This window comes from Erinaceus europaeus, chromosome 9, assembly GCF_950295315.1.
Source record: "Erinaceus europaeus chromosome 9, mEriEur2.1, whole genome shotgun sequence".
NCBI lineage: Eukaryota > Metazoa > Chordata > Mammalia > Eulipotyphla > Erinaceidae > Erinaceus > Erinaceus europaeus.
This window is the reverse complement of record NC_080170.1, coordinates 112,594,421-112,618,237: the sequence shown is the minus strand read 5'-3', so window position 1 is coordinate 112,618,237 and position 23,817 is coordinate 112,594,421. Positions and strand designations below refer to the sequence as shown.

Here is a 23,817-nt window from a genome sequence, read left to right as displayed (position 1 = left end):
AGTGGTGGTGCGCCGCCCGAGTCCCTCCCCACTGCTCCGGAACCGAATTGTCTCAGGGAACCCGGTTGTGCGCTCAGGGTTTCCGGAGGGGAGGAAAAAGAACCGGACCTGTGCGCCACCGACTCTCCAGTAGCCGCGGAAGAGGGCGGTCATGGCGTCGGGGACGTGGGGGCTGCGGCTGTGCCGCGCCGTTGTGCACGGCGGGAGGAACTCGAGTGAGTTACCGCATCCCGTGGGGAGGGGAGCGAGGCTTTAGCGGACGGAGCCTGCGAGATCGGGGGTCGAGGAGCGTCCTGGCAGGTCCCATGGGGCGTGAGGTGGGGAAGGGCTCCCAGTCCCCTCGGGGGGTGACTCCACTTCCGGGCCCGGGACGGCGATGGGGGGGTGGACAGCGATCGGGGGGCTCGGGAGCAATGACCCGGGGGCCTCGGAGCAGCGACCGCGGGCTCCTGGGCTTGGAGAGCGCTGGGCCCGGGCAGCTGGAGAGACGGAGGAGCCTCCTGAAAGTCGCACTCCCTGGATGCAGACACGTTTTTATAAAACTCCATAGACAACTTTCAGTCCTGACCTGCCCCGCCGCTTCCGCTTCATCTGGGGTTTGGAAAGTCATTGCAACGTTTTCTCTCCTGCAATGTCTGATCATTTTGAAGCTGGACCTCCAAGCGCTTCTGGAACTTTTCCTGGCCCCCATTCTGGAAACCTAACGGGGTCTTTTTGAAAGACACTTTGCAAGGACGACTGTTGTTTTACTTTCCCAGTGACTTCTAAAGGGTCCGCCTTTCACTTGGTTGTGCTCCTCTCCGTTGCAAATCACAGACCCGAAAAATGGTGGGAGGTAGATAGATCTCTGGTGTGGAGAGAGCAGAGAGAAAGAGCTAAGCCTTCGTTGGCATTTTAATTATTGTTAAGTAGAAAGCGTTGGTCTGAACTAATTGTCTTGCACATTTTGGAAAATTCACTTCATGGTCTGTTGCCTCCGAATTCTTCTTTTCTTGGCTCAGCTCTGGCTTAGGGTGGTGCTGGGGACAGAACCTGAGATCTTGGTGCCTCTGGCCTGAAAGCCTTTTGCAGAACTATCTTGTTTACTTATTTATTTTCCTTTTTGTTGTCCTTGTTTTTTATTATTGTTGACAATAGTAAATCAATAGATGTCATCGTTATTATATAGGACAGAGAGAAATGGAGAGAGGAAGGGAAGACAGAGAGGAGGAGAGAAAGATAGACACCTGCAGACCTGCTTCACCGCCTGTGAAGCGACTTCCCTGCAGGTGGAGAGCCGGGGGCTCGAACTGGGATCCTTAGTCTGTCCCTGCATTTAGCGCCACCTGTGTTTAACCCACTGCTCTACCGCCTGACTCCCTTGCAGAACTATTATGTCATCTCCCCAGTCCGCCTCCTAATTCTTGTTTAAGGATATCAGTTCGCTTTGGGGAATGGGATTGGGTTGGGTAATTGGAGTATGTTATTTATTTGTGCAGTCATCCTGTTTCTTGTGTCTTCTTAATAGGGTTTATAGCAACATTGCCAGCATCTCAGCTGTCACCAGCCGAATTGATCGAATTGCAGAATGACCTCTTCAATAAAGAGAAAGACAGGCAGTTGTCCTTAACTCCTCGAACGGAAAAGATTGAAGTGAAACACGTTGGGAAAACAGACCCTGGCGCCGTGTTTGTGATGAATAAGAGCATTTCGACTCCTCACAGCTGTGCAATGCGTAAGTAGCACGTCAGGACACAGTTTCGACTCTTTTCCATTAGCTTTTGAACTGGTGCAGATGAGACAAGATACTGTAAGCGATCGTTGATCTTCCCAGAAATCCTCCTTTTATCTAGCATCTTATACTGTTGACGACTAACGCACAGGTTGCTCAGGGAACTTGCCTAGAAGCTGTCAGTAGTTCAGCGCATTAGAATTAGTGTTTGGGGGAGTCAGGCAGTAGCACAGTGGGTTAAGCGCTTGTGGCGCAAAGCACAAGGACCAGCATAAGGATTCCAGTTGGAGCCCCCGGCTCCCACCTGCAGGGGAGTCACTTCACAGGTGGTGAAGCAGGTCTGCAGGTGTCTGTCTTTCTCTCCTCCTCTCTGTCTTCCCCTCCTCTCTCCATTTCTCTCTGTCCTATCCAGCAATGACAACAACAATAACTACAATAACCATATAACAAGGGCAACAAGAGGGAATAAATATTTTTAAAAAATTATATATATATATATGTATGTATATATTTTTTAATGTTAGCTGGTGAAAACACCTGAAAAGCCCTGCTTGTAGTGTACCTCTCCTCTTAGCACTGTGACATGCTAGTTTCATGAGAGGCCATTGGATAAAAGGACTGTTCCAGCTTCAGATGACCAGATTTTTTTTTTCCCCCTTTTGCCTTCATTTCCTTTCTGAATCTTGGTGGCCTGACTTAAAATCAGTGATCTCTTCACCACTTCCTTCTTTTTTACCTTTCTGTTTGTATCTGCATGGAAATGTTGAGTGTGTAGAACAGAAAGGCGCAGTGGCAAATGAATTGGGGTAAGAAAACTTTGCATACCAGCTAACTGTGCCATGTGTGATTTGTTATGAGTGTGATAAGAACTGGGCCTTTGCATCTGATCAAAATACTGTCATGATAATTTTGATGAAACTGGTAACATTTCAATTTGAAAACCTCAGAAATAAATGTAATTTTTTTTTTATTGGTTATTTTCCCTTTTGTTGCCCTTTTTTTTTTTTTCTTATCAGAGCACTGTTCAGCTCTGGCTTATGGTGGTGTGGGGGGATTGAACCAGGGACTTTGGAGCCTCAGGCATAAGAGTCTGTTTGCATAACCACTATGCTATCTACCCTCCACCCGCCCTTGTTTTTTTTTTTTTTATTGTTGTTGTAGTTATCGTTGTTGTTATTGTTGGATAGGACAGAGAGGAATGGAGAGAGATGGGGAAGACAGAGAGGGAGAAAGATAGAGACCTGCAGACCTGCTTCACCGCCTGTGAAGCGACTTCCCTGCAGGTGGGGTGCAAGGGGCTCGAACCCAGATCCAATTGCCTGTCCTTTGTGCTTCGTGCCATGTGCGATTAACCCGCTGTGCTACCACCTAACCCCTGAGCACTTATTACTATCAGAGGTAATAAGACAGGGATATAGAAGAAGATAAGACAGAACACAGTCCCTGAAGGAAGTTTATACATATCACATATTGAGGTGAAGCTTCTGACTTGTCATTTATAAACTTCTGCTGAGTACCTTGTGCCTTCAAACCTAGTGCTAGCTTCTGAGGAGTGGACGAAAATAAGCATGGTCCTGCCTTTATGGAGATTACACAGTGGCTGATTATTGGAACCCTGTACTAGCAATAAACTCTTAAGTCTCTCATCAAGGTTGTAGTTGCATTCTGGGGATATAGAACAGACCAGAGAGGATTGACTTATACATGAATTCATATTAATAGTTAAGAGCAGGGAAGTATAGTGTTTACCTTGAAGAGTTCACGTTAAGGAAAAAAGTGATGATTCAGGAACAAGACACCAAACTCATCTAAAATTGATTTGTTCTGGTATATATTTGAACTGGGTGTATAGTTTATTTTTCCTTTTCCTTCTAAATTGTGTGTGAATATACTCAAATACAGTCACTATGCTGTTTTAAGTATTTTAAATACAGCTCTTGGTATTGATTCTCTTTTTTATGTAAATAATCAAATACCTGGAATTTTTTATTACCTTTATTTATTTGATAAGAAATAGCCAGAAATTGAGAGGAAGGGGCATATAGAGAGGGAGAGAGACAGAGACACCTGCATCACTATTTCACCACTTATGAAGCTTTCCTACTTCGGTGGGGACTGGGGTCTTGAACCCAGGTCCTTGCACATTGCAACACGTGTGCTCAACCAGGTGCACCACCACCCAGCCCATAAATACAGCTCTTGGAATACTGTTTTCAGTATTTAATAAATGACTGATTTCCAGCTAGACTAAACCTTAATGTTTTTGTACATGATTTAGGTAATTTTATTAACAGCTAACAGTATGTTGGGTATATCAGTTATTAGTTTTTATTGTTTAACCCCCACTGTCCCATAAAGGGAGCTTGCTGAATCTTGCCTATTGTTTTAGGTCTTAATATAACACTTAAACATAGAACTTTCTACTTTGAGTTTTGTTAGATTAAGACCTTCTATCTATCTTAAACTCCTAGATTTAAGTGAGTGGTATTGCAAGAAATCCATTCTGGCTCTTGTGGATGGACAGCCTTGGGACATGTATAAGCCTCTCACCAAGTCCTGTGAAATTCAGTTTCTTACTTTCAAAGATCACGATCCACGAGAAGTGAATAAGGTATTTCTCTACAGTTTTCCCCCTTCCAGTTTTTTTTTTAGTTCACTTTTTATGGACTTAGAGACCTACAGATATGGCCACGATCAGATGCTGAATTGTGCTAGATCATCAGTGTTTTACTTGTGAGATAGCCAGCCATCTTCACAGTTTCAACAACACCAGCAGCATCCCTGCCTCTCTGTCTTTCATTTTAACAAAGCTACATGACTTGTCTTTCGCATTCCTATCTTTGTTCAATTAATATTTATTGATCCCTTCGTATTACAGGTGATTTCATTCCTTTTGCTATGAGTTGAACTCTGATATTCTTCGGATTATTTCAGTCCTTGTTTACATCTCTCTGCTCTCTTTTTAACACTAAAAGTTTCCTACATAGTTCTGTAAGAGTTTTATTAAGTGACTTGACTAAAGGTCACATCATATACCCCAGGAGAAATTACCTGTCTGATAGCTGTTGATATAATTTTCCATGCTCTGCATAATCTGAGCCCAACCTGTCTTACCATCACTTCCCATTCCTTATTTCTCTTCCACTTTGCTTTGGAAATGCTAGAAGACTAGTTTATCAGTTGCTTCTCCTTTGCTATCCTCCTTGCTCTGTACTTCTGTTATTTTTCATTTAGTATTAGACATTACTTTTTCCTCCTTATAAAAATTCCCTCCATACTTACACGGTATATACAAGTTTACACTGGTTTATTATTTAACTCTAGCACAAGTTTGTTAACTTTTTCCCCATCATTTTATTGGGGGTGGGGTAAGTGTTTACAGTGTAATTGTTGACACCTGAGTACAATTTCTCATTTCCCCATGGTGGGTGTCTGCAAAACATTCTCACCCCCAACTTAGGTCCTTTTCCATCATCATGACCAGGACTCCCAAAGTCCTTTGCTTTAATGCAGTACACCACAGCTGACTTGATGCTGAGTTAGAAATAAAGCGACTGTGATAGCAGAACTACTGGTGGTTGATAAACTTTGCGGTATCCAGTGTGAGGCACAGGAACATTGCTGGCAGTGCCAAGTGGATGGTGCTTCATGCTTTTGCAGATTTGCTTGCCAGAAAGAAGTGACATCACCACCTGATGGTAACTGTGGCTGTTTGCTTATGATGAACAGATAATTCAAAAGCATGTCCTGAGTCAGTCTGTGTTTCTAATATATATTAAAAAAAAAAAAAAAAAAAAAAAAACCTCTAGTGAATGCTAGCGTGCATCCTATCTGCTTGTATTTTTTCCTAGGCATACTGGCGTTCATGTGCCATGATGATGGGCTGTGTGATAAAGAGGGCGTTCAAAGATGAGTATGTGGTCACTTTGGTCAGAGCTCCAGAAGTTCCTGGTAAGGTATACATAGAAATAAAGTATTTGTACTTCAGTATTTGTTTTTTGATGTTGTACAGGGTGTGTTTCATATTTATTTAGTGTGTATGTTTGTCACTGCTGGGTTTTTATCACTCCCAACTGACTTTTTCAGAAAGAAAGAGGCAGACACACACACACACACACACACACACACACACACACACACACACACACACTGACACCACAGCTCCAAAGTTTCTTCCAGTGTAGTAGGAAGGCTCAAACTAGGTCACGCCCATGTCAAAGCAGTGTACAATCCAGGTGAATTAGTTTGCCTATATATTATATTCTATTATACTATACTATATTATACTATGTTATATTATATTGTATTTATTATTTTTTACTAGAGCACTGCTCAGCTCTGGCTTATGGTGGTGCTATGGACTGAACCTGGGACCTGTGGTGTCTCAGTTATGAAAGTCTTTTTGCATAACTATTATGCTATCATTCCAATCCAAGCAACCCATATTTGTAATGTTATCTTACACTGTCTCATCATACATGCAGTTAATTTATTACGGGTAGCAAAACCCATCCTTACTGAAGGTTAGTAATTCAGCATACTAGAATTAAAGAAGAATGTTTCTCAGGAAGGTGGATTTCATGGAATTGCATTGTCTCAGTCTGTATTTCTTACCACTGTACGATCTATGTCCAGTTCGAAATTGTGGAGGAGGAGGACATGAAACTATAAATAGATGTCTTGAGAAAGCTGTGTTTTGGTGATAGCATTTCACTGGAAATGACCAAGACTCTGAAGAAGGAAGGATACCGTGTGTGTGTGTGTGTGTGTGTGTGTGTGTGTGTGTGTGTGTGTGTGTGTGTGTGGTGGACTTCACACCTTGCTATTTGTTAAAACTGAAATTATACAGCAATATGTTTGGTTTTCTGTTATTATTTATTTTGCCATCAGAGTTACATCTGGAACTCAGTGCATGACTCCACCATTCCCAATGACCATTACTTTTGATAGAGGGTGGGGAACAGAGCTAGGGAGGGAGGAATAGAGAGACAGAAGGAGAGATCCCTCTAGCACTGCCCCACCACTTAGAAAGCTTTCTCTCTCTAGGTGTGAAGCCAGAGGCTTGAACCCGGGTGCTCACGAGTGATGATCATGTGTGCTTTATCTGGTGAACCACCCCTGTATTTTTTTTTTAAAGGAAGATAAAGATACATATGCCAAAACTATTTGAAAAGCTCAGTAACTAATACTAGGGAGTCAGGCAGGTTAAGCGCAGGTGGCACAAAGCGCAAGGACCGGCATAAGGATCCTGGTTCCAGCCCCCAGCTCCTCACCTGCAGGGGAGTGGCTTCACAAGCGGTGAAGCAAGTCTGCAAGTGTCTATCTTTCTCTCCCCCTCTCTGTCTTCCCCTCCTCTCTCCATTTCTCTCTGTCCTATCCAACAACATGACATCAATAACAGCAATATTAACTACGACAATAAAACAAGGACAACAAAAGGGAATAAATAAATATTTTAAAAAAGTTATTTAAAGCAAATTGATCATTTCATATTGAGTTGTTCACTTATTAAATATTTTTATTTTTATTATTGGATAGAGACAGAGAAATTGGGAGGGGTGGGGGAGATAGAGAGAAAAAGAGACAGACACCTGCAGCCCTGCTTCATCATTCATGTACCTTTTTCCCCTACAAATGGGGACCGGGGGCTTGAACCCAGGTCCTTGCGCACTGTAATGTGTGCACTTAACCAGATGCACCACCACACGGCCCCCTTACATAACTTGCTCATTTGGAATTTTAGTACCAAGTAATTATTTGAAATCTCTGTGGTGGTGATATTCTCTAGAGAAAGCTTGAATGTCTGAAAGATACAAATAATTTTGGTTGACAAAATGTGAGAGTTCAGTTTCATAGTTTTACAATATGTAGAGTGGGAGAGATTGCTAACATGTTATGGCCTAAGTATTCAGTCATTACAATTTAGTAACTGTCATTCCTAACGAAGTGTCACTTTGGTTGGATTTACAGTAACAGCTGGAGCCTTCTGCTATGATGTCATACTGGATGAAAGACTTGATGAGTGGATGCCAACGAAAGTAAGTGTGCTCTTTGGAGTTTGCATTTCGAGTCAACACCTTTGTTAGAATGATTCTTACGTTAGTACTGAATGGTACTATATGTCGAGGATACTTAAAACAGTCTGTTTTTATTGTCGGCTTCTCATTGTCTTTCAGACAGGTAAATATGTGGCCTGGTGGTGGCACACTCAGTAGAGTGCACAAGTTATGATGTGCAAAGACCTGGGCTCAAACCCTAAGTCCCAGCCTGAGCAGTCCAGCAATGTTTCAGTGTCGCTCTTTCTCCCTATACCCCCCCTTCTCTCTTGATCTTGTTAAAAAAAAAAAAAAGGCATATGAATGAGGGCGTTCACAATAGTATGGTTAGTTGTATACAGGTTTTACTGCCTGCTTGACCGTTTCTTGAAATGAGGGCTTCCTTGCACTGTTCTCCTGTAAATATAAAATATAGACACTTTACCATCTTGATTGATGTGTTAGTAGGGATCTTGGAGACTTACATCCTTGGATCCTCAGAGCATGCTTGGAAGGTCATCGTTCTAAACCATTTTAACCAGTTGCCGACTATGAGAACCACTTATGCTCAAGAGTCACATTGAGAGCTGGGATGAGTTAAAGAATCAGACTTTGATGAAGTTTATCTAAATAGTAACAACTAAAGAGCCACAGACTACACAGACTCTTTCAGGAAGAGGGATTTTTTTCCTTGTTGGTCTGGGACTTGGGTAGTAACAGGACTTGACTAACAAGAATGGCGTAGGTCACCTAAGTGGTTTGTGCTGCTGACCTTCTAAAGGAAAGCCTCTAGACTTTGTTATAATCGGCAAGAATAGGCAAATGAATGCCTGATTCTTGCATATATATTTTTTTCTTTTTTTCTAACCAGAGTACTGTTCAGCTCTAGATTATGGTGGTATAGGATTGAACTTGGGTCTTTGGAGCCTCAGGCATGAGAGGCTGTTTGTCTCGAGGTCTGTGTCACCTTATGATCATAATTGGTAATAGTTTCCTCTTAATAGTTTTTTCCCTTTTTGCCACCAGGGTTATGACTGGGGGTTGGTTTCTACAGGATGAATCCAGTACTCACAGTGGCCTTTTTATTTTTCTCCCCACTTTGTTTTACTGGTAGAGAGAGAGAGGGAGGGAGGGAGGGAGAGAGACAAAACTTGCAGCACTGCTTCGCTACTCATTCCCCCTGCAGAGCCCTGCACATGACGGCACGTGCACTGTGCAGGCTGCTACCACCAGGCCGCATGGTGCGTCTTCAGTTTAGTGGACAACTAGACTTTTGGAGTCAGGGCAAGTCTAGAGTTCTAGCTTTGGAAGTTTATTGGGGGGTAAAAAAAAAAAAAGGTTTGTCTTTGATTATAAGAGAGAAGCCACACCATCACTTCACTATTTTATGGATATTTGTGGTGTTTTCTTGTTGTCTTTCTTATTCATATGCATTGTGGAGCCTCATACATGCCACATGATAAATTATTCTTTTAAGAATGGAGAGTGACGGGTGGTGATGCACCTGGTTAAGTGCACATATTACATGCAAAAGACCCAGGTTCAAACCCCCACTCCCCACCCGCAGGAGGGATGCGTCATGAGTGGTGAAGCAGGTCTGCAGGTATCTCTCTCTGTCCCCCCCTCCTTTCTCAATCTCTCTGTCCTGTCAATAAAATAGAAAGGGAACAAAATGGAGTCCACCATGAACAGTGGGTTTGTAGTGCCAGCACTGAGCCCCAGTGATAACCCTAGTGGCAATTTAAAAAAAAGGGGGGGGGGAGGAAAGAAAGAGAAATAGAGCTGGGAAAACAGCATAATGGTTCTACAAAAGACTTGAATACCTGAGGCTCTGAGATCCCAAGCTTAATCCCCAATACCACCATGAAATCAGAGCTGAGCAGTAATCTGATCTCTCTGTGATTTTTCTCTGTATTTCAGTCTCATTAGTAAATAAAGTTTTTTTTTTTTAATGAATGGAAAAATAAACATTTTATGTAAAGTCTAACCGGAAGTTCACGTAAAGAATTTTATTACAAAAACGATTTGCATAACAGTGCTTGATCTTATCTATATTAGTGATTTGCAGTATGAAAGCTCATTGTTTTTATTAAATTTTTCAGACTTTCAAAATGACCAATGGGTATCATTTATATTGTATAAAATTTACATTTCTGTTAGACAGAGATGTATGATATTGCCTATATGTAATATTTTGGGTAATGCCAATGGTGTTACTCCATTTCCTGAACCCCCTAAGTAATAATTTTTACCCATGCATCTAAAAACTTGAGTTTTACTCATCGAATGAAAATATTTTGTCAGTCTTTGCATTTCTGCTTGTTGCATCAGCTTTAATGAACATTGGTAAGGTGTGTAGAGGATAAGTAATAAATTTTACCATGCAACTTAAAACTTTAGTTTTACTCATAGAACAAAAACAGTTTTGTATTTTACTGCTGCATGATAATTCTAATGCACATTGATAAGGTTGTATAAACAGTTGGGTGGGATACTTATTAAACTTTTTAGGACTGTCTCAATAATACAAGCTAGTATCTTAAGAATAAGTAAATTGGGGGCTGGGCAGTAGCGTAGCGAGTTAAGCGCACATGCCAGAAAGCACAAGAACCAGAGAAAGGATCCCAGTTCGAGCCCCTGGTTCCCCACTGGCAGGGGGTTGCTTCACAGGCGATGAAGCAGGTCTGCAGGTGTCTGTCTGTCTCTCCTCCTCTCTGTCTTCCCCTCCTCTCTCCATTTCTCTCTGTCCTATAAACAAAAATAATAAGTAAACCAAGTTTCATTTTATGATCTAAATACTCAATTTTTGCAGATTAGTAACTTTTCTAAAAACCTTGGTTTTGCTTTAGTAGATTTACAGTGTTCAGCAAACACTTTTGTCTTACCTCGCTTCTGGGGAAATGTCTTTAGTAAATTGCTACTGACAGGTATTACTTTCATTTTTAGGAGAACCTTTGTTCCTTCACAAAAGATGTTCGTTCTTTAATTTATAAAGATCTTCCATTTGAAACTCTGGATGTTAATGCAAAAGTGGCACTAGAAATATTTCAACACAACAAGTAAGTGTTGGTGTTTTTGAAAACAGGTCCAACCTCTCCAAGTTACATGAAATGATGAAAATATAGCTTTGAGGAATGTTTATATTAGATATCTACAGTACCACTTTATTTTTGCCCTAAGTTCTCTTCTGAATAGACCCATTTGGTTTCTATTTGAGAAAAAGCCTGACACTCCCACCTTCCCCTGGTAATTTGTCTTACTATGGGGCTCGGTGCCTGCACTATGAATCCACTGTGCCTGGAGGCTATTTTCCCCATTTTGTTGCCCTTTTTGTGCTTGTTGTAGTCGTTATTGTCGTCATAGCTGTTGTTTTTGAATAGAACAGAGAGAAATGGAGAGGAGAGAAAGACAAAGAGGAGGAGAGAAAGATAAGACACCTGTAGACCTGCTTCACTGCTTGGGAAGCGACCCCCATGCAGGTTAGGAGCCGGGGGCTCGAACCAGGATCCTTATGGCTGGCCCTTGTGCTAATCCTCTTTATATCCATCAGCCTAGTGGTATGTTTTCCTTCCATTGGGAAGGGATAACATACAACAGAAAACCATATTTCTCAGCATTTGGCAGTGTTTCTTCACGCTTGCGGTTTTTACATTAGAAGAGAAAGAGAAAATGCCAAAAGCTTATAGGAAGCCAATAACTGACATAAAACATTTATACAGCCAGGTATTTGTCTTCTTCATGGGGATTATCTGTTGGATGGGATTATCTGTTTGATGTGCTTTTGTGGTCAATATTTTCAAAGTCTTGCTTGGGGCTGGGCTAAGTGCACTGGGTTAAGTACACATGAAATGAGTGAGGTGCAAGGACCAGTGTAAGGAGCCCAGTTCGAGCCCCTGGCTCCCCTACAGGGGGATCACTTCACAAGTGGTGAAGCAGGTCTGCAGGTGTAGCTTTCTTTCCCTCTCTCTGTTTCCCCCTCCTCTCTCAATTTCTCTCTGTCCTGTCCAAGAGCAGCAACGGCAGCAACAACAGTGGAAAAAAGATGAACTTCAGGAGCAGTGGATTCGTAGCGCAGGCACCGAACCCCAATGATAACCCTGGGTGCAAAAAAAAATCTTGGGGTTCTCTTTTTCACTCAGAAAACTTTGAGTTTAAGAGCTTAAACTGGGGGGTCGGGCGGTGGTGCAGTGGGTTAAGCGCATGTGGCGCAAAGCGCAGGGACCGGCGTTAAGGATCCCGGTTCGAGCCCCCGGCTCCCCACCTGCAGGGGAGTCGCTTCACAGGTGGTGAAGCAGGTCTGCGGGTGTCTTTCTTTCTCTCCCCTTCTCTGTCTTCCCCTCCTCTCTCCATTTCTCTCTGTCCTATCCAACAACAAATTGCGTCAACAAGGGCAATAATAATAATAACCACAACGAAGCTACAACAAGGGCAACAAAAGGGGGGAAAAAAGAGCTTAAACTAACATTTCATGTATATTTAAATCATTGAATTACTTTTTTTTTAATTTTTTAAAAATATTTTATTTATTTATTCCCTTTTGTTGCCCTTGTTTTTTTTTTTTGTTGTTGTTGTAGTTATTATTGTTGTTGTCGTTGTTGGATAGGACAGAGAGAAATGGAGAGGGGGAGAGAAAGACACCTGCAGACCTGCTTCACCGCCTGTGAAGCGACTCTCCTGCATGTGGGGAGCCGGGGTTCGAACTGGGATCCTTATGCCGGTCCTTGTGCTTTGCGCCACCTGCGCTTAACCCGCTGCGCTACAGCCCAACTCCCCATTGAATTACTTTTATAGAGATATATTTCATACAACTTTTATCATCTCAGTGGTATAATTTTACATCTCTCCAAAATAAGTGCCACAGGCCTCGTGCACCGTAATAGTACATTTGAATATTAATCAAATTGAAATTGGCATCTGCCTTTCAAAAGTATAGCTCTGGTGCTAGACTCTGCTGTCAGTAGGTCTTGTATACACAGTGAATGGTTTTAGAAGATTATGTGGGTTAGAAACAGATGTGAAAGGTTTAAAAGGTCTTAAATGGCAACTATGGTGGGTTAAGCGCATGTGGCACAAAGCACAAGGACTGGTCTAAGGATCCCGGTTCGAGCCCTCAGCTTCCCACCTGCAGGGGAGTCATTTCACAGGCGGTGAAGCAGGTCTGCAGTTGTCTATCGTTCTCTCCCCCTCTTTGTCTTCCCTCCTCTCTCTATTTCTCTGTCCTATCCAACAACAATGAAACAACAAGGGCAACAAAAGGGGGAGTGGCAACTATGACTATGAGTGTGCCAGTCAGGGAGTTAGCCCAGGGAGGGACTCCTACTGTGAAAAGAGGATCTGGTACAGAACTCTTGAAGAACAGAAGAAGAGAAGAGCTTCTAGAGAGTGAAAATAACAAGCCAAGGAAGCTGCTGGAAAAGAGCAGTTTGAGAAGTAGCAGTGAACAGTGGAAATAAGGATGGGGGGAAAAAATCCCTGCTAGGAGTTCTGAGGAGAGACGTTGGCAGAAGACATCAGTGCTATGGTGTCATAAGACTGGCCAGATCGAAGGCAGTGAGTAAGTGAGTGGCGAGAAAGGGGAGGCTTCAAGTGTAAACCAGTCTTTTGAAAACTGACTGAAGAGGCTGGGCGGTAGTGTGCCTGGTTGAACACACCTGTGGCCATGCTCCAGGGCCTGGGTTCAAGCCCCCAGAGCCCCACCTGCAGGGGGGAAAGCTTTGCAAGTGGTGAAGCAGTGCTGCAAGTGGCCCTCTGTCTGTCCCTCTCTGTCTGCCCTTTCCCTCTCAATTTCTGTGTTTCTAAGAAATAACTAAATATGTAAAAAATAATATTAAAAAAGAAAACAGAAGAGGAAGAAAAAGGAAAGTATCTTTGAACACTTCTAAAAATACGTATAGAGTTCATAATAATAATTACTATTTTGCTACTTTTTAGGTACAAAACAGATTTCATAGAAGAGAAGGCTTCTCAGAACCCTGAGGGGAAAATCAAGCTTCACAGGTAAGCAAGGATAAAAGTCTTGGCTGCTGTTTTAACTGACAATCCAGGCTTGCTTTAACACTATCTGGGTGTAGGGGACCTGTGAAAAAGATGAATTAGCCCCTGGTTTTGCAGTTCTTGCTACCTTTTTCCCGATGCTTTGATAAAATGGTAGTCGGAAGCTTTAAAGCATCTCCAGGGATAGGTGTGGTTTCTGTTCCTTATTTCTCTCCCCCCCTTTTCTTATTTCTGCATTTCAAGAGTTGAAAACCACTATTTAAAACTTTTAAAATTTACTTTTGAAATTGTGACTATTCGTTGTCGTGTTATACATGATGACTCTGTGTATAGAAGTGTGAATACTGGCCGATACTTCTCACATGATGTAAGAAAGAGTATGTTACATCAGAATATGCTTTCTGTCACAAGCACAAGAGGTGAGACAGTGCATGATGCTTACGTGGCCTGTATCTTTTCCTCATCCTATTTTCTTGACTCAGACTTAATATTTTCTTTTTTTCCTCTAGAAAGTTGCTCTTTATTTCTGAACACACTCTGTCTCACACATTGATTTTGAACTCTGTTGAAATGAGTTTTTTGTTAGACTGTAGGTTACCAGTGTTAGACAGTGAACCTACTTGATAGCATGATGTGTTTAATAAGTGTATTAAAGTTATATCAATAGTGACTAAAGGAAAATTTAACTTTCAATTTTGTAAGTTTCTTTTTTTTTTAAGAAAAGACCTTTATTATTTATTTGGAATAGAGACAGAAATTGAGAGGGAGGGGGTAACTGAGAGGGAGAGAAACAGAGAGACTTGCAGCCCTGCTTCACTCGTGAAGCTTCCTCCTTGCAGGTGGGGACAAGGGGCTTGAACCCAGGTCCTTGTGCACTGTAATGTGTGCACTCAGCCAGGACCCTCAGTTTTGTAAGTCTTAGCTGCTTTTTTTTTTTAAGATCATGATGTCAGGTTCTATTAGAGGCTGAATTGACCCACACAGGAAGTTCTTGTATAGAGTTGTCACAGTAGAGAGAATGAGTAGGTTTTTTTTTTTTCTCCCAAAGTATTGCAAATGATTTGATTCTGAGGTTTTGTTTGCTTAGAGAAATATTTGTTTCCTTTTAAAAAATCAAATCAGGTTTGGTGACTTCATCGATGTGAGTGAAGGCCCTCTTATTCCAAGAACAAGTATTTGTTTCCAGTTCGAAGTGTCAGCAGTTCATAATCTTCAAGCCACACAGCCAAATCTTATACGGAGATTCCAGGGTCTCTCTTTACCTGTTCACTTAAAAGTAAGTTTAAAGTTTCGTCTCAACCAGTTTGTGTGTGGATGTGAATCTCATCTTGATTTTGAAATCAGTTTGAATGTAGACACTTTAATCTTCCCTAATATTAGTATCACACTCGGGCTTTTTTGCCTAACATGAACACAATGCACTAAAGAAACATTACTTGAAAAAATTAAATTGCGATAATATTTTTGATTTTTCAAACTAATGTGAAGGTGGGTTCATTCAGGAATAGTGGAGTGCACTTGCAAAGATGTTCTGGAGGCCATTTGACATGACTTTTGGACTACTCGTCTTGGTCTTCACGGTCTATTTATGACCAGAGTTTACTGTTTTCTGCTTTGCCCCTGCTCCTATCTAATCTTTTCTTTATTTAAAGTTGAGCTTTTGACTTGGGGATAATTACATTTGCAGCTATAACAAGTACTAGAGAGACCTCTACAGTACCCTTATCCTGTTTCTCCAGTGGTAATATTTTGCAGGATTATAGCACAGTATCATAGCCAAAATATAGCGACTGACAAAGTGAACATACTGAATAATTCCTGCACAGGGATCTTTTACTTGACAGCTTATTTATGAATCCCCTCCCGTATCCATGTCTCTGTGCTCCCCTTACGTCCTGATCCCTGGCAACTGCTAATCAGTTCTCCAGGTTATGACTGAGAAGATAAATGATTTTTTCCCCCATTTAACATAATTCTCTGAAAACTCACCCGAGTTGTTATGTGTATCCCTAGATTGTACCTTGTTGTTGCTGAAATAGTATTCCTTGGTGTGCCTGTACCAAATTTCTCTGACCACTCACTTGTCAGAAGATGTGTGGATTGTTTGTAGTTTTTCACTGCTGTGAATATGCTGTTTAAACGTTTGTGCGTGGATGTCCATGAATCTGTCATTTCATTTTTCTGGGATAGACGTTCAGAAGTATAATCACTAAGCCATCATGTAGGTAAATATTTAGGTTTTGCTTTTTAAATATTTATTTATTTATTCCCTTTTGTTGCCCTTGTTGTTTTACTGTTGTAGTTATTATTGTTGTTGTTATTAATGTCGCTGTTGGATAGGACAGAGAGAAATGGAGAAAGAACGGGAAGACAGGAGGGAGAGAGAGAAAGACACCTGCAGACCTGCTTCACCGCCTGTGAAGAGACTCCCCTGCAGGTGGGGAGCCGGGGGCTCGAACCAGATTCCTTACTTGGTCCTTGTGCTTTGCGCCACGTGCACTTAACCCGCTGCACTACCGCCCGACTCCCAATATTTAGGTTTTGTTGTTTTTTTTTAAGAGTTTGAGAGTAACTATACCATTTTACACTCTTTCCTGCGATACGTAAGCATTCCATTTTCCAAGTTCTCTCAGCATTTGCTGATACTGTTTTTTGTTTTATTGGTTGTGTTTGTTAGTTTGTTTTGCCACTCTGATAGGTTCATAGTAAATTCATTTATAGTTTCAGTTGCATGTCTCAACAACAAGGCCTGACTTTATGTGTTCTCTCATAGGAAACCTGACTTAGCCCTCTTCACTTTAAGTCGGCCACTGTACTTATTTCATAATAAGCTTTTCTTTTCCTTTTTCCTCAAGGCACATCATGCAATATGGAGTAAATTGTTGGAAAGATCTCGTAAAATGGTAAGTGTTTACTGCTGAGTGCTTTTGACAGCTAGTAAATATTCCTCCATGAACAAATTGAAGTTGAAATTAAGCAACAGAAAGAAGAAAAGAGGAAATAAAAAAGCAATTAGCTATCTCGATAGCTAAAGTGTTGTAGCTGTTGCCTCCAGTAGCATTTTGGCAAAAGGAAAGTGGTAATTTAGTAATGAGTTATCTTGTTCTTGTGTTACTGTAGAGCTGGTACTGTAGAATCTGAAGGGAAATAGGAGTATCGCAGTGGTGGTTATTAATGGTGTTAATTAGATCTTACACTTTTTTGGTAAGATTATGTGTTAGGTGAATTATTTTTTGAAGATTTGACTTATTTTCCTGAGATAGATGGGGTAGGGGATTGAGTGGGGATGGTGATGGTCAAATGCAAATAGACAAAACCCAGAGTATTACATATCTCTGGGGTAGGGAGGTGCCAAGAATTGAACCTGTGACTGCTGGTGCTTCGGGCATAAAAGTCTGGCATGTGACATCTGCACAGTCTCCCCAGCCCCTAGAAGGATGAGCAAGTTATACCCTGCTGAAGGGGAGACCCCAGCACCCTGAGGGTGTCAGCAGGTAGTCAGCACCCTCAGCAAGCAGACTCCCACTTTGGGGGAGTGAAAACCTGTGGCCTTTAGATTGAAGACAGTTTCACCACACTCATATAAAGAAAGCAAAGTCACAGGGTTCGTTACTTACACATCTCAGAATGCATATGGGGAGGTGGGGAGCACTCTAAAGAAGGGAAGAGCAGTTCTTCTGTCCTGGGTCACCAGGGAGGAGGAAAGAGAAAGTGCGTGACTTTGTACAAATGTGTCGGAAAATTCAATGTGAATACTTACGGTTTGGGCTTATTCTGTCATTAGTGTCTCGATTCCAGAGGCAGCAATGATTCTACATCTCGATCATGACTATTCTGAGTCGCTCTTTCAAAGACTCAGCATTTCTCTTCTGCCAAGGTTGACTGCTGAGCTGTATCATCTGGCTTCATCGCCCCTTCGTAATTATTCTAATTTCCCGCTCTAATCAAACTTAAAAAGCATGTGACAATCATGTATATGTGATATTCTTTTTGTTTTTTTTGAAGCTACATGCATTACCTTTTGTCCCAGCTTTATTAGATCTGACATATAATGTGCAGATTTAAGGCCTGTCTGTCATGATTTGATAGATGCATTGATTGCAAAGTCATCACTGAACTAAGTCAACACATGAGTCACCTCACCTAGTTACATTCTGTTATGTAGAGAGAATTTTTTAGGATCTGCACTTCCGTATATCCAGCATAGCTGACACTGCCAACTCAAGTTTGTTTCTTTCTTTCTGACAGTTCTTTTTTTCTAGACTGTTTTTAGTTTTTCCTTCTGTTTATCCATATTTCCTTTTTTTTTTTTTTATGATGGTGTAAAAGCCAGTTTATTAGTATACTTACAGAGGATTATTATTTAGGTACTAAGAGTTGAGCTTTTGTAACTTTCTCATGAGAAGGAAGTTTAGTGGAATGGATGAAATAACACTAGTCAATCATAATGATCATTTTACATGTAAGAAATCAGAAATACAGCAAGTAACATAATTTCATTCAAAGTTGTTCAATGAAACAATGAGAGAGACATGCCCAGCTGATGTTGAAAGAACTTACATTATTTGAGGACTTGGTTTCATTTTTCTATCATTTCACTGAAAGTCATAATATCCAGCAGTATTAGATGACTTGGAGGACTTGGTGTATATATAAGAAATGACTTGAGGAAATTTAATAAACAATAATAGCTGTATACTTTATATTTACTTATTTAGCATAGAGACAGAAATTGAGAGGAGAGGGTGAGGTAAAGGGAGAGAGTAAAAGAGAGGCCCCTGCAGATGGGAACCAGGGGCTTGAACCTGGTTCTTTGAGCACTGTAATGTGTGCACCCAGCCAGGTGCACCACCACCTAGCTCCCAGCTGAACACTTTAAAGGACAGGCACATGCAGGAAAACCATAGATACAGTAACCTAGAATATATACTAGAAATCTGTGACTAGTTTTTGAAACTTTTGTTCTGGTTCAGTTTCTTTGCACAGTCCATTATCTGGTCCAATGGGAGTAGATTAGAGGTCATAAATAAATCAATAAATTCAGCTAAGACAGATCTTACCTGAGTGTTGGCCATATGCCAGGAACTGTAGGTATAGAAGGAACAAGACAGCCAGGTGGCGCACACCCAGTTAAGCGCACACATTGGCATGCGGAAGGACCAGGGCTTGAGCCCCACTCCCCACCTGCAGGGGGAAGGCTTCACAAGCAGTAAAGCAGGTCTGTAGGTGTCTGTCTTTCTCCTTCCTCTCTATCTCTCTTCCCTCCTCAGCTTCTCTCTGTCCTATCAAGAATAATAGGAAGGGGAAAGATTTAAAAATAAAGGAAAATTGGCCACCAATTCAAGCCCCAGCAATAATCCTGCTGGCAAAAAAAAGAAGAAGAAAACTTACTTGCTGCCTTCAAGGAAGTGGGTTATTAGAAAATCATGACCCATTTTGAATAGACAAATATGATATGACTTCCCCAGCAACCCAGTATCTTAGTGGAAAACCCAGACTCATGAGTAGACAGTTGAGTTCTGTGTGTGAGACTGTGGCCTGCGGACAAAACGGGAGGGGTGCTGATGTCGGGGATGGGAAGTTTACAGGAGTTGGTATCTCTCTCTCTCTCAAACGTGTTTTGTTGGGGAAATAATGATTACCAAGACAGTTGTCATGCAAGGACAATTTCTTCTTTTCCCTGGTAGATGTCTGCCTACCACTTCCACATCAGTTTATGCCCTCCGCCATCTTGCACTGAGTCCTGCCCACTCACCCCCTGATAAGCTGACTGGTAGGATGCCTAGAAGCAGGCCAGGAAGAGAACTTGCTGAAGAGTGGGTTGGAGGCTGTCTTGCCTAGAGGCAAGGAGTTGTGAGGAGCAGGGAGGACATAAGGTGCTTCCCAGTGTGCAAGCCATGTGGGGTCGGTGGCGAGGAGGCCAGAGACGTTTGTAGCAAACAGAGTATCAGAAACTTGTCTTCCGTGATGTGCAGTTTGCTTTCTTCTGAACGTTAGGACCCTGATGGGAGGATTTCGACAAGAAATTGACCCATTATTCCCAGTATAGAATACAGCTGCTCAGCTATGTGGGATAGGAAATAATAAATTGTTGATTTGGGTTATGGTAGTGAAAATGCCGTGAAAGTTACTAGATCGATAGTCAACAGATGAGGGATAAAATCTACATCTTAAAAGATGACGGATTCTTTACAACAAAGCCAGTGCAGATTGGTCGAGCCCTTCACTGAAGGAGCTGCAGGGGAGTCCGGGGTGGTGATGTACCTGGTTAAGCACACAGTACTAAATGAAAGGATCCGTGCATGGATCCCAGTTCGAGACCCCAGCTCCCCACCTGCAGGCGGGGAGGTCACTTCACAAGCAGTGAAGCAGGTCCGCAGGTGTCTGTTTTTCTCTCTCCCTCTCTGTCTCCCCTTCCTCTCTCAAGTTCTCTCTGTCCTATTAAAAAAAAATGAAAAAAACAGCCACAGGAGCAGTGGATTTGAAGTACAGGTACTGAGCCCCAGCAATAACCCTGGAAGAAAGAAAAAAAAACAAAAAGCAGCAGGGCAGGTTTAAGGATGAATAGGTTGAGCAGTGCAACCTGAGCCCTGGTTGTCTGGTGTGTCTACATGACAAATAGAAACAGAAGATACTCTTCATGCGCTGTTTAGCAGAGTTGCAGTCAGCGATGACCATGTCTGTGACGGGAGGTCTCGGCGAGCTATCGTGTGGCTACACAGTGTGGGTATTTACTGGGCTGTGCCAACTGGTCATCTGTGCTTGTAAAACGATAGTCTGACAGCCACACAAGGATGAGATCACCTCGTGATGGTACAGGTCTATACACTTGTCTTTTCCCACTAATCCTGGAGTATACTGTGTTCAGTGGCAAAGTAGATAGGAAGTGTTAAACTCGGGAGTCGGGCTGTAGCACAGCGGGTTATGCGCAGGTGGCACAAAGCACAAGGACCGGCATAAGGATCCCGGTTCGAACCCCGGCTCCGCACCTGCAGGGGCGTCGCTTCACAGGCGGTGAAGCAGGTCTGCAGGTGTCTATCTTTCTCTCCTCCTCTCTGTCTTCCCCTCCTCTCTCCATTTCTCTCTGTCCTATCCAACAATAATAACTACAACAATGAAACAACAAGGGCAACAAAAGGGAATAAATAAATAAAATAAATATTTTTTTAAAAAAAGGAAGTGTTGAACTTATCAGCATGAGGCTCTGAGTTTGATCCCCAGCATGGCATGGGGATCAAATAAATAAATTTAAAAATGCTTTATGTTCAAAACACAATGATAGCTCTGAATAAAATAGATTGATTTAGAAGACCTTGCTACAGCACCGCTGGTATTTTTCTTACCCTGACAGTTTCATTTTATAAATGAAAAGACAGTCGGGACCAGGTGGTGGCGCACCTGGTTGAGCGCACATGTTACAGCGCACAAGGACCCAGGTTTGAGCCCCCAGTCCCCACCTGCAGGGGCAAAGCTTTGCAAGTGGTGAAGCAGGGCTGCAGGTGTCGCTCTGTCTCTCTCCCGCTCTATCTCCTCCTTCCCTCTCGATTTCTGGCTGTCTCTATCCAATAAATAAAGATAATAAAAAAAATTTAAAAAGAAAAAAAGTACAGTCGTCTGTGTCTGTGCCTCAGATTATACTTTTTTTAAAAAAAAATAATTTATTTTTACTATTGGATAGAGAGAGAAATTGGGAGGGGAAGAGGCTGAGAGAGGGAGAGAGACAGAGAGACACCTGCAGCCCTGCTTCAGCACTTGTGAAGCTTTCTCCCTGCAGGTGGGGACCAGGGCCTCATGTGCTGTAGTGTGTGTGCTTAACCAGGAGGGCCACCCCCTGGTCCCCCAGATTGTACTTTTAATGGCATTGCTGCGCTTTATTTGATAGTTGATATTGGGAACTTAGCCTTGCAGGTTTTCCTCTACTTTGTAGTCTCACTGTTGACGGAGAAGGCCCAAGGGTCATAAAGAACGTGGAGTGGTTTGCAGTGGTGGGTGCAGAGCAAAAGTGTTTACTAGAAATATAAAGTTATTCGTGTCTTTACAGGTAACTGAAGATCGGACTCAGCCTAAAGAGGAAAATGCATCAGCCCAGTAACTTCCCAGGATTTAAATATGTATAGTAAATTTAAAATAAACTTTTCTATATAAGGTGTGTGTGCGTGTGTTTATAAAGATTTTCTTTTCCTCCCTAAGATTTATACCAGCATTTACTTTTCCTTTCTCTAGAGAATATAATTGATGTGATTTACAATAGAAATTTACCCAGAAGTAGCACCATTTTTCCCCCCAGAGCACTACTCAGCGCTGGTTCGTAGTGGTACATGGGATTGAACCTGGGATTTCAGAGCCTCAAGCATGAGAGGCTCTTTGCATAACCACTATTCTATCTACCCCTACCCAGAAGTACCACTCTGACATGCCTACCTTTCTCACTTCTTTTTTTAATTTTTTATTTATTTTCCCTTTTGTTGTCCTTGTTGTTTTTCATTGTTGTTGTAATTATTATCGTTATTGATGTCGTCATTGTTAGGACAGAAAAATGGAGAGAGGAGGAGAGAAAGACACCTGCATACCTGCTTCACCACCTGTGAAGCGATGCCCCTGCAGGTAGGGAGCCGGGGGCTTGAACCGAGATCCTTAATCAGGTCCTTGTGCTTTGCGCCATGTGCGCTTAACCCGCTACACTACCGTCTTTTTTTTTTTTTTGCTATCTGTATAAACATCTATGTAAAAATGTAAATGTTATACTCTCTTAAAAACATCAATAGAATGGCATCAGTTATCTCCCCACAACCCCTTCCGCCCCCTTTATTTTGGCTATTTCAGATGGCTCAGTAACATCCTTGTGTAAAATGCTATACATTTGTGGATAAATAGATTATTAAGAACTCACTACACTAATTGAGTATTTCCTCTTTGCTGGCCATTGTACTGAACCTATCACATGCAACTGTTTATTACTTAGTTGTAACAACAATCTGTGGAGAATGTATTTACACTGTAAACAAGGAAATGAGGAAACTGCATTGAGTTGGCAAATAGCCAAGCTGGAATTTGAACCCAGGTAACTATTCATGTACGTTGGTGCTATTCTACACTACAAAATAATGAACTTTGTAGGAATACATTTCTGACAGTGGCGTTATCAGCAAATGCTATCAGATCATAGCCTACAGAAGATTCTGCCAAACCACAGCCCAAGGAAGCAGTGATATACTAGGGTGCCTGTTTCCCCTTCGCGGTCAAGTTTTGACTGTTTGATAAAAACAACATTCTACCTAGGTTAGCCTTAGCACTTTGCCTTCTAGACTTGGTCCACAAGTTTCACCTGAAGATTTCCTTTCTTCCTAGGTGGGGACTACTTTTTCCTTGATTAACTTCCTCACTGAGCTGTTGTAGCCCACAGTAAATTCTAAGAGGCTGAGCTTGGTTTTCTAAAGTATCTTTATTTTGCAGCTGTTAACTTGATCAGCTGTCTAGATACAGAATTCTAGATTGAAAATAATTCTTATGACTTTGAAATTATCTTCTGGCATTTGATGTTAATGGGAAATTTGATACCTGTCTGATTTTGACAGTTTTTTTTTTAATTGACTGGACATGGGTTTACAATATTAGAAGCCTTGAAGAATGCTTTTATAGGGGTCAGGTGGTGGCGCACCTGGTTAAGTGCACACATTACAGTGCGCAAGCACCCAGGTTCAGCCCCTGCTCCTCACCTGCAGGGGGAAACTTTCATTGAGTGGTATAGGAGGCCTACAGGTGTCTCTGGCTCTTTATCTCTCTATCTCCCTCAATTTCTCCCTGTCTCTGTCCAATGATAAATAAAAATATTTTTTAAAGGGAGTCAGGCAGCAATGCAGTGGGTTATGAGCAGGTGGCACAAAGCTCAAGACCCAGCATAAGGATCCTGGTTCGAGCCCCAAGCTCCCTACCTGTAGGGGAGTCACTTCACAGGTGGTGAAGCAGGTCTGCAGGTGTCTTTCTCCCCCCCCCTCCCCGTCTTCCCCTCCTCTGAATTTCTCTCTGTCCTATCCAACAACAATGACAGCAGTAATAACCACAACAGTGAAACAAGGG

At 42.0% G+C, this 23,817-nt stretch overlaps 1 protein-coding gene across 1 annotated transcript; it reads left to right on the top strand.

Annotated features, from left to right (window-relative positions):
• Positions 1-63: 63 nt before the first annotated feature.
• On the top strand, positions 64-21,885 carry MRPL39 (mitochondrial ribosomal protein L39). The gene is made up of 10 exons (XM_007519799.3): positions 64-215; positions 1,508-1,714; positions 4,183-4,322; positions 5,563-5,662; positions 7,682-7,749; positions 10,693-10,805; positions 13,678-13,743; positions 14,863-15,016; positions 16,596-16,643; positions 21,782-21,885. The coding sequence occupies exons 1-10, from the start codon at positions 152-154 to the stop codon at positions 21,830-21,832; spliced, it is 1,011 nt and encodes a 336-aa protein (XP_007519861.2). The 5' UTR covers positions 64-151; the 3' UTR covers positions 21,833-21,885.
• The last annotated feature ends 1,932 nt before the right edge of the window (positions 21,886-23,817 follow it).